At 44.8% G+C, this 18,740-nt stretch overlaps 1 protein-coding gene across 2 annotated transcripts in view; it reads left to right on the top strand.

Annotated features, from left to right (window-relative positions):
• LOC142564377 (RNA-binding protein Unr-like) overlaps window positions 1-8,343 on the top strand; it is a 47,974-nt gene extending 39,631 nt beyond the window's left edge. For both annotated transcript variants that reach the window (XM_075675364.1, XM_075675363.1), the window contains one exon: window positions 3,565-8,343. In XM_075675364.1, coding sequence (XP_075531479.1) covers window positions 3,565-3,889 — 325 coding nt within the window. In that variant the 3' untranslated portion in view covers window positions 3,890-8,343. The remainder of the gene's footprint in view (window positions 1-3,564) is intronic.
• The last annotated feature ends 10,397 nt before the right edge of the window (window positions 8,344-18,740 follow it).

Genomic DNA, 18,740 nt, shown 5'->3' with positions numbered 1-18,740 from the left:
GTGGCAGCTTTGAGCACCGTATAAGCCTCTCCCATAGCCTGATGGTGGAGTTTCGTGTCCAGAAAACATAGAAGGACTCTGGTATGAGTAGTAACCTTAGTGATATAATGGTGTGGCAATATAACCCGCATATACCGCATGCCATAAAGCTAGGTGTGGCATAACATGTACTAAATATATACAGCAATTTTCGTTCACTGATAACTCCGCTGACGCCGACACCAGCACCGGATTTTCTGCCACAATGGGCCTTAAACGCTATTTCATTAAAAAATGCAATGGCTCATACCCCCGTAAGGCAGAGGCTACAAGTGCACAGCAAAGTGAAGCAAGCAGCGCATATATTTATTGAAATCACTCATACAACACACAGAAAAGCATATGCTACAATAAAGAACAAGCTCAAAAGAAGAATCTGAACCATAAATTAAGCATTGCACACCCTCCCTTCTGCAGTTATAGTGGTGGTTTCGCAACAGCTTTGCTGGACATCCACTTTTGCAGGGCAGGGATGGCAAGTCAATTATCTTTTGCATGGGATTTCCAAGGGGGATTTTACAGCCGTTCGATTGAGAGATATATCCTAGTTTGATATACCCAAGAATTATCTTTTGCATGGGATTTCCAAGGGGGATTTTACAGCTGTTCGATTGAGAGATATATCCTAGTTTTATATACCCAAGATCAACTGCACAACACAAACTAGACACCGTGGGGCAGAACACACGACCTGTCAGATACAGTAGACGTCTGTTAATTGACTCCAGTTAATTTGATCGCGATGAAAAGGTCCTGGCTGGCGCTCATACAATTTTATTAGTCCGGACCTCCATTATTCCAATCTCAACATTGGCCTTCATCGGTTAAATTGAACTTAACTGGCCAATTTCGCCGCAATACAGCCGTATTATGCCGTGAAACATACCTAGAATGGAAAGGGGCCACTGTCACGGAACAAAGTATGCGTTCCTTAATTACACAGGCGCGCATGAATCATCTCCAGTCACAGTACGGAGCACCTAGACATGTAATAAGCATACTGGCAGCCTTTCAGAGCTCTTTCTGACATTGCTTTTTTGATTTGAGCCCCTGTTTCACCCACCATGTATGTGTTATATGTGAGACCGTTAATGGGGCTTAGTACATGTTACTCAATTATACGCACGCACATGCACTATTCACCCAAGAAGTGTAGAAAAACCATCTATATTTTTAGACAGATAGTGAGAAGGAAGGCAGTAAGATGAAAAACTGAAAGTCGAGGGTACGTTTAATCCCAGCATAAAAGTGGTTGTAACTTTGGATGTGCCAGTAATCTTGCTGCTCTAACTGTGACTGGAGACGACACAGGTTCTTTGTTCCGTAACAGTGACATTTTTACCTACTTGGTATGCTTCACCGCATAACGTCGTTGTATTATGGAGTGACCAGCTTGTTTCGACGTTCTTTTTTTTCTGCCACTTGTTCAAACAGTTTCATCGCTCCCATCAGGACTGAATGAATGGAAGTTCACCATGCAGTGAAATCTTCATATAGCGAACTTCAAAGGATGGCAGCAAATTGTTCGTTAACTTATTCTGAAATCTCATTATAGAGTAAAGCCCAAAAATTAACCATTCCACCGATGGGTTCATCAGTTGTCATCGTATAAGCTATCCATGAAAAGGTTACTGTTGGCTTTCGGCCCGTGCTGCTGCTATATTCCATAATTCCGCTGCTCGCACCATCGAAGCGCTGTATAGTAAGAGTAGCGTGCAAAACAGACACTGATGCTGGGAAAATCGTTGGCATGAGGCCTCCAAAGCCCAATGTTTCTTTTTGTTTTCTTCACATTTCTTGTGGACACCACAGCCGTCTCGCTTGAGGCAGACACTTGAGCTATTCAAAAGCGCAAGCATGTGTAAACTACACCATCTGGAAAGTAGCATCGACACGAGCACAGAGGTTAGGTTACATTTCGGCATGCATGTAGTTACCGTATTTACTCGCATAATGATTGCACTCGTGTAATTATCGCACCCCTGAATTTTGTCGTCAAAATTAGATTTTTTTTCTTTCCCATCTAATGATCGCACCCTGAACTTGTCGCAGCGATATGTCATGTGCTAAGTCTGGTTAATGATGATCACGCTTACCACCTGTCGAATGCTACGCTAGTGACTCTTAAGACGTGCCAAGCAATCTGCAGGCACTCAACATTCTTAAGCAGATGCCCCATTTCATTCCTTTCATCACTTTCCGCACTTCCATGAAAAAAAAAGCTACAATGAAACTTGCCTCGGCTTTATTTGTAGGCATCATAATGGTTTTGGTCAACAACATAAAAGGCGGCTTTGGATTCTTCTCGCCTGCACTCGTGGGCACGCAACAAATCGCTAGCGGCAACGATAGTGGCCACATTTACACTGATGTGTTTGAAGTGTACCCAATTCGTACGTCGGTGCTTGTAATGCAGCTAAGATATTCGCCCACCCTTAGCGGAAACATGCCATAGCAATGAAGACAAATGCCGCAGTTTCTGCAGCATGCCTGCCATGTGTTTCTATGTCACTGGCAGCTAAGCGTGCCCATCTCTGTTTCTGTGCCCTCAAGGTGGACATGGCTACGTTGTTGTCGCAAACTTGCCGATATTAACAATATTATTCATTACTGATATGGAAGAAACTTTCAATGCACGTAATGTACTCACAAGAAGAAAAATAATCGCGTTCGGCGTGTTTGGCCTGCTCCGCCGGCTGCCATTTTTGTTTTGGTGTCTCGCACTGACAGCGGCAGCCGCCTGCTTGTCATCCCGCAGCAAATGCAGGAGGCAAAAATAAAATGTTTCTTTTTTATGGAAATTTAACCCGCATAATGATGGCACCCCTGAATTTGCATCAATTTCAGTGACAAAAAAGTGTGATCATTGTGCGAGTAAATACGCTAGTACAGCTGCAGGAAGATGCACGAAAGAGAACGTGGGAAAAGGAGGGCAAAAGAAGGTAAACATGCACCTCCGTTGCTAGGCAGCACTTACCTGGGTGGAGCATGTGCTCACAAAACCTGATCCATTGTCACCTCCACAATATAAAAAAAAAAGCCCCTTGCATGCCTTTCTCTTCTGGCGCCGTCTCAGGTTTTCTGAACTCATGTGCTGCGTTGTCTGCTTTCTGTGCCTTGTTGTCTGCTAGCCTACTGTGCCGTCTGCCATGAAGGATACAGGAAACGTATTTCAGAATATAATTTGTAGTACTGAGGCATTAACGTGACACGAACTGAATAACAACCGTTATTCAGAAAAGTTTGGTATTGTGAAGTTTGTATTACTAAAATATTTTTGTTATACCTAGAAGCAGTCATCAAGAGACTTGTGAAAAAAAGTTTGTATTCATGGTAACAAGGTTTTACTGTATGAAACCTTTGTTAGAAGAGGATGTAATTCTTTTTGAAAGCCTATGACATCACTAGTGTTAACATCTTCAAGAAAGCCTTTCAAAGCGCTTTGCATAGCCTTGAGCAGACAGATGGGTTTAAAGCACGTGGCCAAAAATACATCTTTTGATATGTTGTGCTTGATCTTTACAGTGAATCGCAGCCAACACAACGTCCGGAGCGTCTCGTGAGCCGGCTACGGACCCTCTCTACTGAGGACTCCGGTCCGCGCATCATCATCGTTCGTCAACCCCGCGGTCCAGATGGCACCAATGGGTTTGCCAGCCGTGGAACGGAAGCGAACCCAACGGCAGCTGAAACACTCATTGAAGAGTCCGAGGAGGCCGTGGAGTCTGAAGAAGGAGGGAATGGAAATTCTCAAGACGAAGCCGAGGACGTGGCCAAGCCTGACGAAACTGAAGTTGCTGACAACACGCTCGGTGCTATGGCTCCGGTGGAGGCCGAAGTCCAGGCCTAAAGATTTAGGCTTAGTGAAGGAAGTCGAGACACTTTTTTTCTCTGCTTTTTGTGTTCCCTATTGGCTCTGGTGCCAGCATCATTCTCTTTTGGTGCAAAAAAACAGACAGTGGGTGCAACAAGACTTCATATTATTTCCTTCTGCATGCCGCCATTTCTAGGTTTTGCGTTTGAGCGCATCCCTGGCAAGTTTTTTTGCCCTTTTTTCTTTCCTCTGTCAGTTTATGGAAATGAAAAGCAAAAAGGAAGTGGCAAATCTTATGTATTCTCTTGTTGAGTTGAGCATGTATGATTGTGTGTGCATGTGTGGATGTGTCTTTTATTTTTGTTTGCGTTTTGTTTTGATGAGTTTCACGGGGCGCAAGTTTCAGCGAAACTTTTGAAGTCTTTTTGGAATTGAAGTTAGAATCGTGAAGAAAAAAAGAACAGTGTGATTGCTGTCTTGTGGCGTTTAAAGCAATGGTGTAAGTGATGTGCGCATTTTTCTTCTCCACGGCTCCATTCTTGTTTGTCTGAGGCCTTGTCTCGGCTCGGATTCTGTCTTATCAAAGATTTTTCCCCCTTCCACCTGTTTCAAAGGTACAACTATTCTGCATGCTCGTTTGAAACTTCGAAGTGTTACAGTTTGAGAGAGCCGAGGCAGTCCGTTCTGTTTCTTCTTTTTTTTTTTTTCTCATTTCAGCTGCAAAATTGGTACTGACTTGTGGGTGCCTGAACTATGTGATTTTTTTTATGTCATGATTTTACGCTTCTTTCTTTGGTCAGCTTTGAATTTTTTTTCTTTCAGATCTTAAACGTTGACTTCGTTAATCTTTCTTTTTCTGTGGTGGTCTGTAGGAGTCGCAGAACAATTCCAAGTCTTTCTATGTGTCTGTGCATGCGTATCCAAGCAACGAACGATAAAAAAAGTTTGAAAAGTTGTGCTGCTTGTTTTGATCAAGCGCGATGTTTCTTTCAATTCCCGCCCCTCATCAAAACGTGAGGTTCCACCCCGTAAGCTCTTTGCCTCCACAACTGCGATGCCACCCCAATACCTTCTCATGAAAGCAATGCCCTTTGGGGGTAATACTCAATGCAATACAGCTGGCTTTTTTTTTCTCTGCTTTCACTAACCTTTATTGTTTTGCCAATGTGGTTACGAGTTTTCTCTCTCTCCTGAATAAATGACTTGTGGTGAGCCCCCATTTAAATGCCTCTGTTCCAGTATGGTAATCAAATGGAAAAGCCGCACAGTATTGGCTTGCCAACTTCTGGCCAGTTATTAACAAGGTTGTGTATGGGCAACAAATTTAAAATGAGAAATAAGGAACATACAAGGCAACTACACTGATGATGATTTTTTGGCAAGCCCATGTTTAACTGCCTTGGTCCCCGTGTAATTATAGGCAGGGCCACACAATATTGGGTTGCCATTCTGTAACAACATTATTTTTGGGAAACAGAATCAAAGTGAAAGAAAAACATCAATCTAGAAAGCTGTTGCGTGAGTCAGTTTGTTTCTTTTTTTATTCCTGTGATAACGTGCGACAACAACTTTGAAATTGGCAGCGCCCTACTGCAGTTTGGGTTTACTTAGCAGTATGAGTAGCATTTTTAATATTGTGTGCCCTTAAGCAATCGTGTGACACTCTTTCATATAAGCTGCGTTCTTGGTTGCATCGAGGTGTGAGACCTTGCCGAGTGTTAGCGCACCCATCCAATGTGCTGTGTGCCATGCCGTTGTTGTCCTGGGGAAAAATTTTGCAGCAAGAACGAGCGGTGAATGATCTTGACTTCCAAATAGTTTCTGGTGCCGGTCTCATGCACCAATCAGTGTCTATCTGTGTGCTTCTCTTGCTTCAATTTCGATGCTTAGTCGTCGAGAGTATGGCGCTGTTGCGTGTTTAGATTTTGTGTGCTTTGCTGCATGAACGGAGGTGTGTTAATTTCTGTATTAATTTCTTCGTAACCATGCTACAACATTAAAGCCCCCTGTTAAGGCCTTTGGCTATACATCTTTTGCTTTATCTGCTCTCGTTAAATTTATCTGTTCACTTTGCTGCCTCGAGAAGTTTTTGTTCTCTTGGATGCGGTGGTGTAGAGGTAGGGGTAAATTTTTTATATTGATGTTACAGGTGGGCTTTGGGACCTATATGTCGTGTTGTACCCTCCCCCATTGGAACGAAAATATAGAAGAACTGCACATTTTTCCATTGGCAGCACTTCAGGAGTGTTGAGGCACTATTTTGTAGCCTAGAATTTACTCAGTACTATGCTGGAATGTCAGGGAAACATCCTTGTATTTTTTCTCATTTTTCTGAGTTTGCTGTAGTGTATTGATGTTTGTGTCACTGTTAATTTTTTCTTCTGATATTTGCTTGAATTTTGGCTGTTTCTTCAGCATCCCCTATTTGAACTTAGTTTGGCGACTCTTGTTATATATTGTGCTATGAATTGTTTCTTCGTAAGGCATTTTTAGTCTTCGAGGCATTCACATGCTGAGCCGGGCAAACGCTCATTGCAGATTTTACCACCACCTTTTTGTCTGTGTAGAACATTTTAGCTCTGTCGGCGCTCGGCGATGCCTGTTTGCAGAGTGGAGTTGATGGATGGAAGTGTTTAAAAGTGTGTGTACCGTCTTTTAATGTGGCACGGCGTTATGCAAATTATAGGGGGCGCCCAAGTAGCTTTGGAAACTGGGCCAGAAATGTTGCAGTGTTGGACAGTATTTGGCATGACATTGGACTGGTGATGTCCAGCATTGGTGCCAACACGCCTTTACATGGGACATTTGTTGGCCTTGCTTCTGTGCTGCTAGGGCCGCGTTTGAAACAGCAACCCATTACTGCCTTGTTGATATCATGTCTATAGTATTGGAATTGGAGTATATTCAGTTTTGGTGAAAAAATATAATTTCTTCCTAAAGCTGCATTTTGTGTGTATGTGTGTGCAGTTTTTTTTTTCTTTTTCACATTGCTGCTTTGAACGTTGTGGTACTTGGCTCTTCGAGTTGGCATTTTCGATTGTACACACATTAGGAGAAGCACTGCAAGTTTCAGTGCTGGCTGTATCTTCTAACTTTATTGCTGACCTTAAATATTTTCGCAGTATCGGTGTAGCAGATTCTTTTTTATATATATATATATTTGTATTCTATCCCTACTGGAAAAGTTACGTATGGATTGTAATTATGTTTTCCCCATTCCAATCGGAAGTGATGCGGACTACATATGACTTTCACATACTTTTTGTATGAGTAATGCGGAAAACTTACTGAATTATGAGACTCATATCAAACTTTTTCAGCGGGGGCCTTAGTCATTCATTTGCTGTAGTCTACAGACTTCTGCCATTAGCAGCCAAGATTGTCTGCAGTGAATCATTGTAGCTGAGTTTTGCCTTATTTCTCGTACTTCCGCTGCATGTTCTGAATTAATTTCCACTTTTAGAGCGTAGCATCTCTTGAAAAATCCGTTTGCATTCTCAAAAAAATTTGTGTTGCTTATATGTAAAGAATGCGCAGTTAACTGTAGAGTCCGGCATTCTTTGTAGGAGCAACACAGGAAGTAAAAAATTGAGAGAATGTCTATCGAATTTTATCGGTAAGGGCAGATGTGTTCAGAAAGAAGTCTGTCCCGATTGCGTACAGAAGTCGTATTTTTGGAAGTTCGACGTGCACACCTGAAGGAAGCCTTGTAAATTTTGAATGAAGAGCTGTCTGCTTTGTGCGCCCAAAGTATCACTTGAATGTGTTGAAAGACTTGCATGGTCTGAAAGGAACATATGAAAAAAGTTTGGCCAAGAGTTTGTGCAACACTTAGAAAAATCGCATACTGTTCCCCAATGCATTGCTGTCAAGACTGTTCATGTGTACCGCATGGGCACAGTGTGGAGGTGTACTGTCTAAATGCTCTCCTATTCTCTTCTTTTAGATGTTATTTTTTTCCACATGTTGCGAGAGTGTTTAAATACGTGCTGCTCAAAATCAAATGAAGGAGCCTCTTCTTTTTCTTGGATACAATTGCCTTTGGTAGTGAAAAGTCAGTCTCATCAAAAAAATGTGTCATTGAATTACTGGTCGCCAGTTCACTTGCTGTGTCAGTAAGGTTCCTTTCCCAACGCTTGGTCAATGCAGGCATGGCCATATTCTACCAGCAAACGCAAGCGGCCGTGCAGTGTGATGTGAAAGAAGCGACTACTTTATATGAAGGGCTTAGGAAAGGGGATTACTAATGAATTTGTCCCGATTTTTTTTTTTTCCCTCCATACTTATCCGAGACAAATCTGGTCTAACGGAGCTCAGAGAAATCGTGGAAGGGGTCATCTGTGGTTTAAATCAAGGATGTCTCGTCCCTCCCAGTTTTGAAGGAGCCCTCTTTATTCTTTGTCCAGTGTTTCTAAATGCTGTGGTCTTGTCAGATCGCATGCAAAAAGAGTCTTTGTATGGGAAGACATTAAAGAAGTGTTTCTAGCCAACCTTGTTGCGTGATGTTTCTAATAACATATTGCATGATATCTGTGTTAGCAGGTGGCATTCCTGAGTGTCGTTAGTGGTCATATCAAATACCTGCCCCCAATTTGTCGCTCACCAAGTCTACGCAAGTTTATCAATTCGCAGAAATGGTGTTGGATTTAAATTTGCATTTAAACAAAAAAATTGCGTATAGTAAAATGCTTTGGTAATCTAGACTTTCAGAAATATGGAAGATGCATTGCAGTGTGATTCATTGGCCTATATTTCCACCGGCAATAAAGGCATTTACTTAAGTTTGTAAGAAAGTTACAGCTGGTTCAGAGTTGGCAGCGACTTCCAAATATGACATTGTTTAATAAATTAAATACAAAAGAAGTGATGCAGATCCCAGGCACTGTGGGAATCTATGTTTTTTCAACACCTTTGTTACTGTCCTCGATATAATTTGCAGAGACAATCACTCGCAACCGCGATAGCGCGCTTTGACCAAAGACGTCCAGCGTTTCGACATCGAGTTTCTGCGGTCATCGAGCAAGATGCGTTCATGTTTGCGTGTGCAACACCATGCTTGATGTCAGTGCTATCGACCAATAGCAGTCGTCTAAGGGAATGACGAAATAGGGCGTCTGATGACGAAATAGTGCGTCCAGAAGAGAGTAAGGACAGGGCCTTTTCTGTTGAAAAGAGAGCGTTTGAGAGAAAGGGGGGTGACTTCGCGATCCGCTTGCGAGCTCCACGCACCGCGTACGACAGCAAAACTTGGCTGAGATGTTCACGGCAGCGTATGCCACTCGCGGACAATGCTATTTCATCAAGCTCGGGGGGTGGTTGAGTGCCTCTTTAACGGCCACGCATAATACATCAGTTTTGTCTGCTTTAGATTTACTGTCAGATGCAGTTTACAGAATATCGTTTGTCATTGCTGAGCTACAGAGTTGTAAATATGATTTGTTTCCTGAAAATTTTCCTGAAGATTGCCGGCGTAAATCAAAGGTTTGCTTCCAACAGCCACCAGAATTTAGCCTTTTTCTTTTAAATGCGATAAAACCTTGTCAAATTTGGGGCAGTGGTGCCGAGAAGTACGATTTGCCCTTCCAATGTATTTAGATGGGAGCCCCCAAGATTCGACTTGTTAGTGCAAGCTTTAGCTCGGAGGCTCCTGGGAAAGGAGGAATCGTTCTTTTTCTTTTCGGGTACCACTGCACCGAATTTCAAGAGGTTTCTTGCATACAAAAGAGTGAAAATCTAGCGACATTTGGAAGCGGATATTTTTTTAGGCCGTCATTTATTAAATATAAGAATTGCCCAAATCGCACATTTTCAGAAAACGAAACTATAACATTTACAACTTAAGAATTTGGCAATGAAAAATGATAGCACGATTCTGTAAATTGCGTCCAGTAGTGCATCTAAAGCGGATAAAATACATCTAAAGCCTACATGGCTGTCTAGTACACCACTAATATGTGAGTAGGACGTTTGCAGACCAGTTTTAAAAATAGAAATTCATGCTGCGTATAATTTAGTACATCAAATTTATCCGCGTTTGATGTTACAGAGGGTGCAGTTTACAGAACTGCGATATCTGTTCTTCGTAGAGAGTCAGGATTTGTAAAGTTCGTTCTGTATTTTTTTTTCAACCTTATCGATTTCCGGCAATTTTTGTAAAAAATCCAGGCTACAAATCAAAATCTTGCTTCAAACAGTCTCGGGAATTTAACTCTCCCTCGCAATATGCTATGTGTCTTTATACTTTGTTTTTCTTTTCGACATGCTGTTAATGGTCAACGACTTCTGTACACATCGTAGTAGCTTTGTACTTACTGTTGTCCCCCCCCCCCCCATGTAATGCCTGCCGGGCCTTTAGGGTATTTGAATAAATAAATAAATAAATATGCAACAATAGTCATCAAAATGGGCGCAGGTGTAGTGTCAGCAAAGCATTTCTGCGCCTTGCGTGTATTTCAATTGGCGGTATCGGAGTTAATGGGCCGGTGCTCTCAATAGTGATCTCACTATTAAAGTACATCGTCTCAAGAATTTTGTGCCGCAAATATGTTTCGAATCCGCTTATAGTTATAAGTGAAGCTGTCGACCAGATACGCGGCTTTCTCTTAGTCTCTGCTAGCGCGCTGCAAGTTTCACACCGGAGAAGCTAATACTGCAAAGCCCCGGCCTAAAATTTTAATGTCGTGACGGTGCAAGGGCTCGTCGTGCCACCCCGTGGCGGCCGCGGCAGACTGCGTTCCGCAGCACGCCGCTGCCATCTCGGAGGCTACGCGAAGCAGAGGAAGCTGAGCGCAGTGAAAAGATGAAATAATTTTTCTGGCTTTTTGAGGTCTCACACACACACACGCACACACACACACGCACGCACGCACGCACACACACACACACACACACACACACACATACACACACACACACACACACACACACACACACACACACACACACACACACACACACGCACACACTTTAATTCAACATTATCAAGCATGAATTACTGAGAATGTTCTCGCGATCACGGAATCAGTCAGTACTATTGGTGGACCAACTGCTTTCGATGTTGACATTACGGATGCGAGAACGAGCGAGTGTTCACTGCTTTTGACACGAGGTTGTGAATTGCCTGCTGCATGCAGTGCAGCAATGTTTGGCTCACATGTTCACAGGAGCTTCGTTAACAGATGGGCAGCATTTTTTTTCTTTACTACGTTACTAAGTGTTTCAAGGCTCCGTTATCTCAGTAGCGGGTGTGATGGCTGACAAATACATCGCAATTTACGACACTGAAAATCAGTAAAAAAATGTATTTTCGCCTGCGTATGCAGTTTTCATTGCTGAGTTCCTTCTTGGGAGCAACAAACCTTAAAGGGCCCCTGAAACGGTTCGGACAAATTTTGTAGACGCGTAGGGTACAGCTTAAGTAGAACATTCGCACCACAATTTAAGTGAAGCGTTACGTATTAATGGAGCTACAAGCGATTAGACGTTACCCTCCTCCCTGGCCATGCTTTTCCTCCTCAACTCCTTCGCCGAGCGAGCGGGGCTAAGCTCCGCCTTCACTGGTTCAGCGTCACGATGCGACGTCACATCGTCCACTTCCGGTTGTTTTGGAGCCCGCCCGCGCGAGACCTCTCCGCTAGCCGCTTGGCCGTCGACCCCACGCGAGAGCTATCGAAGCAGCGTGCGTTGCAAGCATTCTGTCGTAGCGCCGAACGTGTTTTGTATTCCGGTAACCACAGGCAAGCTGGTCATTTCGGCAAATGACTGGAGGCATAAACTCAAGCTGATGAAGGAACATTAGCGTAGACGTACGTGAGCGGCCTGATCGGTCTTCACGGTCCATACACTTGTTGGCGCAGCGCTTAACCAGCCAAACAAAGCGCTAATATTGCTCTAACCAAGTGTAAAACAATTTAAACATTTATAAAAACACGTGTTGATGATTGCACTCCTGCGAAAAATACACACCAGCAGCAAAGAAGAATACACTTCGTTGCTGCTACTGTGTATGGTTGAGCTTTGTGCCACCAGGTGGCTGCACCATGCAGACCATTCATATTTGCCCTTCTGCTCATCTCATGGCTCATCCCGTTACGGCACAGTTAAGCGGCCAGACTCTGTCCCCTTGCGCTTGCGTCTGCCCTAAAACGCTATTGCGCTAGTAATCTTCCGGTGTAAAATGACGGCCACAAACGCGCAAATCCTGGCGCCGATCGCATAGCGGCAGTCTGATGCGCAGCAGGCAGTTCGCTCGTACGCTGCCTTGCAGAGGGACACGATGTCGCAGCTTGACATATTGCCAGTCGCTACGTTTGCAGTCCACAAGGCAACAAAGTCCAATCATAGAGCTCGCGAAAAGACTGCGACCGACTCTGACCGCGGAGCTCTCTTCAATATGGAGTACGTTGTAACACAAGCAGACGACACACGCTGTGTGCCGGAAGTGCTTAAGTGTACTGAAAAATTGTTCTTGTGCATTCTCTTTATGTTACTTTCTTTTCATAAAAACAAATTAACTAACATTCCAACTATTACGAAGATAATTTGTTTACCGTAAAGTTGGAAAAATTATCGATCACGCGCCCTTGTCAGCCAATCGGATAGCTCGCCCCACTGACGTCGCATGGGTGATTTCGGTCATATGGGTAGGGGCGGCTTAAAATTCCGCCGAGCCATGCGCTGCGATCGGCAGCGATGTGCGTATTTAAAACCTTATAATAAATTACACGCTTTACGCGGAGCACTTAGATGTGTCAATTATTGATCAGAAGGACCTACTCTTACGACTCAATACGTTTGTAGAAAATCGTCAAAAGCGTTTCAGGGTCCCTTTAAGAGGTAAATGACTGCCGTCCACGGTGTGCTTTCGACACATGAACTGAAACCCGGCATATTCTCCCCCCCCCCCCCCCCTCACCCCATTTCAACCTAGTTTAATCGGGCGAGACGCTCATTTCGTTGGTTCGACGTTTTCAGTCTATGAATAAGCGTCGGGGAATGGAAAGTACTTCGTTAAATCAAGAATTTCGGATAACCGCGAGTTTCTCTAAATGGAGGTTTGACTGTATACTGATTGCTCTGGAAAATCCGCTCCCTCTCTCCTCTTCTCGTCACCGCAGACTACTTTGGTTAGTTGGCTATTGGTTAGTTTTCGAAAAATGCGTATACATTTTCGAGAATGCTTCGAAACATCACCCCGAGCGCTGTGCGTTGGCGATGACCGCAGCAGACGACCCCCCTACACTTGATAGTTCCGTTGAGCGTCACGACTTTCCATTTAAATCAATTCCTCGCCGCTCTTCCCTAGGATGGCGCTGCGATCCCGGGGTGCCCCCCCGCAGCGCCCGAATAATGGTCTCTAAATGACCGGGGACTTTCCCGCGGCTCGCGGAATCACTTTGCGCGCGCATTTGAACTGGCAGCTGGGCCCCCAACTGTCGATCCTAATTCATTGCTTGCGGGCAGATCGTGCTTCGAATGCTCGAAATCGCTCCTGCGCCGAAGACGAAGAAACCAAACGAAAGCCTAGTGTGAGAAAGCACATGCGATCTATCTGTCTTCCCTGCCGAACTGATCGCGCGAGGGACACTTACGTACGTGACACGGGGCCGGCAATTTAGCCGTGCGATTCCGTAGGCCGGATCGGTCGCGATGATCTCGCGATAGAGATAGGCGAGCATTTGCGTGGTTGCCTACGATCGCTGCGATCCCCTTCAACACGAAGGCCAGGGTGCCCGGAGCACCCTCTCGTGCTCCCCATGAATGAATTCCTCTCCGTTTCTACTACGCGCGTATACGCGTGTATTCCTCTTACGCAGTCTCGTATCGTGGTTGTAGAATTGTAGTCGTGAGAGGCGGGGGTTCCGGCGTCCGTCCGCGTGTACGCCGCCACGTTGCCTCGCGGAACTCGTACTCTGGGCACACGGAGACTCTGGGTGGTGGGGTGCCTTTTTCCCGCTTCGCAATCGTGTGACGATTATGGGAGCGCCCAGACGTGCTCTCACGACTTCGCGAGAGACCTGCTGCGGAGCGCTAAGTGTGCGCTTCTATTTGGCTAGCGCCACACTGCGAGAGTACAATTAAACTCGGCCCGCCTCCGTAGCTCTTCAGTGCGGACTGCGTTGGTCCCATTGCTTGTGCACCCAATGGAGCCGCAGTACGCGTGCAGGGACGCTTCCATCCGCTCGAAAAAAAAAAAAATACCGGACCGGAAGCTTATTAGTGAGCCATATAGGATGCAGAATGCCGAGTGCCGGCCTGCCATCTCGACCACCCAGAAAGTCATGCAGCTGCCCGGTACGTCGTACGCGCACAGTCTCTCCCAATGTTGTATGCTTAGAAGCATTCAGACTGTTGGACGGGGAAGGAGCGGGAGTGAAGGTGAACGGGGAACGTTTCGGCAACTTGCCGTTTGCAGATGACGTCGTCCTGTTGAGCGACGCCGGGAATGACTTGCAACAAATGGTTGAGGACCTTAGCCAACAAGGTACCATTTGAAGGAGTTTGAAGGTTCGAATCCCGGTGCCGCGCAACTTTCCATCGGATTAAAAAACAAATCCGCGTGTTGATGAAATTGCATAAACAGGCCTGGAGTGCGGCCTGATCCCGGTGACCAGAACTGGCAACGCACTCCCTCACCAGAGCAGGATTGGCCACCCTGGTGCAGCACTTGGCCACAACCTCTTATGTGAATACAAAAATCAATCCCCGGCCCTGAGTCCCCAGCAGCTGCGAAGCAACTGACCACGGCGGCGGTCAGACCTGCAACGCAACAGAGGGTGCTAAGAATCCCTGGATCCGGACAGGCCGCCATTGGAATCAGAACCTGGCAGCGTTTAACGCTAGAACGTTATCTAGTGAGTCGAGTCTAGCAGTTGGCAGTTCTATTGGAGGAATTAGAGGGCAGTAAATGGGATATAATAGGGCTCAGTGAAGTTAGGAGGACAAATGAAGCATATACAGTGCTAAAAAGCGGGCACGTCCTGTGCTACCGGGGCTTAGCGGAGAGACGAGAACTAGGAGTCGGATTCCTGATTAATAAGAACATAGCTGGTAACATACAGGAATTCTATAGCATTAACGAGAGGGTGGCAGGTCTTGTTGTGAAACTTAATAAAAGGTACACATTGAAGGCCGTACAGGTCTACGCCCCTACATCCAGTCATGATGACCAGGAAGTCGAAAGCTTTTATGAAGACGTGGAATCGGCGATGGGCAAACTCAAAACAAAATACACTATACTGATGGGCGACTTCAATTCCAAGGTAGGCAAGAAGCAAGCTGGAGACAAGCCAGTGGAGGAATATGGCATAGGCTCTAGGAATAGCAGGGGAGAATTACTTGTAGAGTTTGCAGAACAGAATAATATGCGGATAAAGAATACCTTCTTCCGCAAGCGGGATAGCCGAAAGTGGACGTGGAGGAGCCCGAACGGGGAGAATAGAAATCAAATAGACCTCATACTCTGCGCTAACCCTGGCATCATGCAAGATGTCGACGTGCTCAGCAAGGTGCGCTGCAGTGACCATAGGATGGTAAGAACTCGAATTAGCCTAGACCTAAGGAGGTAACGGAAGAAACTGGTACATAAGCGTCTGAACGAGTTAGCTGTAAGAGGAAAAATAGAGGAATTCCAGATCAAGCTACAGAACAGGTATGCGGCTTTAACTCAGCCAGAGGACCTTAGTGTTGAAACAATGAACGACAATCTTATGGGCATCATAAAGGAGTGTGCAATAGAAGTCGGTGGTACCTCCGTTAGACAGGATACCAGTAAGCTATCGCTGGAGACGAAAGATCCGACCAAGAAACGCCAATGTATGAAAGCCTCTAATCCTACAGCTACAATTGAACTGGCAGAACTTTCGAAGTTAATCAACAAGTGTAAGACAGCTGACATAAGGCAGTATAATATGGATAGAATTGAACATGCTCTCAGGAACGGAGCAAGCCTAAAAGCAGTGATGAAGAAAGTAGGAATTGGCAAGACTCAGATGTATGCGTTAAGAGACAAAGCCGGCAATATCATTACTAATATGGATGAGATCGTTCAAGTGGCTGAGGAGTTCTATAGAGATTTATACAGTACCAGTGGCACCCACGACGATAATGGAAGAGAGAATAGTCTAGAGGAATTTGAAATCCTACAAGTAACGCCGGAAGAAGTAAAGAAAGCCTTGGGAGCTATGCAAAGGGGGAAGGCAGCTGGGGAGGATCAGGGAACAGCAGATTTGTTGAAGGATGGTGGGTAGATTCTTCTAGAAAAACTGGCCACCCTGTATGCGCAATGCCTCATGACTTCGAGCGCACCGTAATCTTGGAAGAAAGCTAACATAATCATAATCCATAAGAAAGGGGACGCCAAAGACTTAAAAAATTATAGACCGATCAGCTTACTGTCCGTTGCCTACAAAGTATTTACTAAGGTAATTGCAAATAGAATCAGGAACACCTTAGACTCCCGTCAACCAAAGGACCAGGCAGGATTCCGTAAAGGCTACTCAACAATAGACCATATTCACACTATCAATCAGGTGATAGAGAAATGTGCGGAATATAACCAACCCTTATATATAGCTTTCATTGATTACGAGAAAGCGTTTGATTCAGTCGAAACCTCAGCAGTCATGGAGGCGTTACGGAATCAAGGTGTAGACGAACCGTATGTAAAAATACTGAAAGATATCTATAGCGGCTCCACAGCCACCGTAGTCCTCCATAAAGAAAGCAACAAAATCCCAATAAAGAAAGGTGTCAGGCAGGGAGATACGATCTCTCCAATGCTATTCACAGCGTGTTTACAGGAAGTATTCAGAGACCTGGATTGGGAAGAACTGGGGATAAGAGTTAATGGATAATACTTTAGTAACTTGCGATTCGCTGATGATATTGCCTTGCTTAGTAACTCAGGGGACCAACTGCAATGCATGCTCACTGACCTGGAGAGGAAACGCAGAAGGGTGGGTCTAAAAATTAATCTGCAGAAAACTAAAGTAATGTTTAGCAGTCTCGGAAGAGAACAGCAGTTTACGATAGGTAGCGAGGCACTGGAAGTGGTAAGGGAATACTTCTACTTAGGACAGGTAGTGACCGCGGATCCGGATCATGAGAATGAAATAATCAGAATAATAAGAATGGGCTGGGGTGCGTTTGGCAGGCATTCTCAGATCATGAACAGCAGGTTGCCATTATCCCTCAAGAGAAACGTCTATAACAGCCGTGTCTTACCAGTACTCACGTACGGGGCAGAAACCTAGAGGCTTACGGAAAGGGTTTTACTTAAATTGTGGACGATGCAACGAGCTATGGAAAGAAGAATGGTAGATGTAACGTTAAGGGATGAGAAAAGAGCAGATTTGGAGAGGGAACAAACGCAATTTAATGGCATCTTAGTTGAAAACAAAAAAAGAAATGGGGGCATGGGCAGGACATGTAATGAGGAGGGAAGATAACCGATGGTCATTAAGGGTTACGGACTGGATTCCAAGTGAAGGGAAGCGTAGCAGGGGGCGGCAGAAAGTTAGGTGGTCGGACGAGACTGTGAAGTGTGCAGGGACGTGGTCACAATTAGTACATGACCGGGGTTGCTGGAGAAGTATGGGAGAGACCTTTGCCCTGTAGTGGGCGTAACCAGGCTGCTGCTGCTGCTGATGATGATGATGGGGAAGGTGAGTACGCAAGACAGAGCTATTGTTGAATAGCCTGGCAAGAGAACGATAATTCGAGGTTAACGTTCAGCCTCTAGAACCGTTGCAAGCAAGCGCATTCACATTCAACCTCTGACAGAGAGAGAGAGAGAGAAATGCAAATGAGAGAAAGGCAGGTAGGTTAACCAGAGTTAAAGCCTTCGGTTTGCTACCCTGCACTAGGGGAAGGGAAAGGGAAAGTAAACCAGTGAATAGTCGAGAGCAAGAGCCACCGCCGTCTACGTCACTTGTGCTGGCCTAATAAAAGCAGCCAAGGGGCAGCAACCTTTCAGTGGGCATGGAGAACGCATGAGGACAATGCATCAGAACAATCCGTTCTTGTTTTTCATCCACGTGAGCTACTATCGCCAAATTCCCAGCTGCCGTAGTACAAACCCATATCTGTTGATTTTGCCGTGCCCACCGTCGCTGACAAATGTGTACTTTTGTCTTGTAGATATTATTTCTTCTTGCGGGGACGTTGGATCTAATCAGGGACCGTCTACTGATGAAATGTTTAAACGCATAATGCATGAAATACGGGAGACCAACGTAAGCACGAGCTCTTCAAGCTAGCGGCCTGAAGATAAACTGAATTCTATTGATAGGAAAGTAGACGGTATCTCAGTCGCTGTCACGTAATATCCGTGTAATATATAGGTGAACTAAAAACAACCGTCGATCATCTGATTCCCAAAGTAGACGATTTGTAAAACAGAAGCAGATGAAACAATTGATTATGAGCTTCAAAAAAAAATAGGAATAAAGAAATGGTGAACAGCAGCAGGTTTTAGTAGACGAAGTTACCAAGAAAATCTTGAGGACGTACTGAAAGTTCTAAATATTTAGAGCGTACTCATAGGCTTGGGACGCCATGTGAGAACAAGTCCCGACTAGTCATATTTAAGCTAGTTGATGATCGGGATGAGAAAATTCTCAATAACTGTGGCAGTCTTAAAAGTATCCCTTTCAATATTTTTGAGGGTTTCTCGCCTCGTGTTCGGTTATCAAAAAAATTACCGACGATTACGTTACTTCCTAATGCGAAATTTGAGCGCAGCAAATAAGCTGTTTCACCTTTTCGATAGATTGAGGCAAAGAAATCGAGCAACACATGTATGCGCTATCACAGAATTTTTTTTTTATTTTTCACACGTATTCCTTTAACAAAGACTCCACTAGGTAAGCTTCTGCTTCGGCGGCAC

Source organism: Dermacentor variabilis, chromosome 11, assembly GCF_050947875.1.
Source record: "Dermacentor variabilis isolate Ectoservices chromosome 11, ASM5094787v1, whole genome shotgun sequence".
Taxonomy (NCBI): Eukaryota; Metazoa; Arthropoda; class Arachnida; order Ixodida; family Ixodidae; genus Dermacentor; species Dermacentor variabilis.
This window is presented reverse-complemented; position numbering and strand designations above follow the sequence as displayed.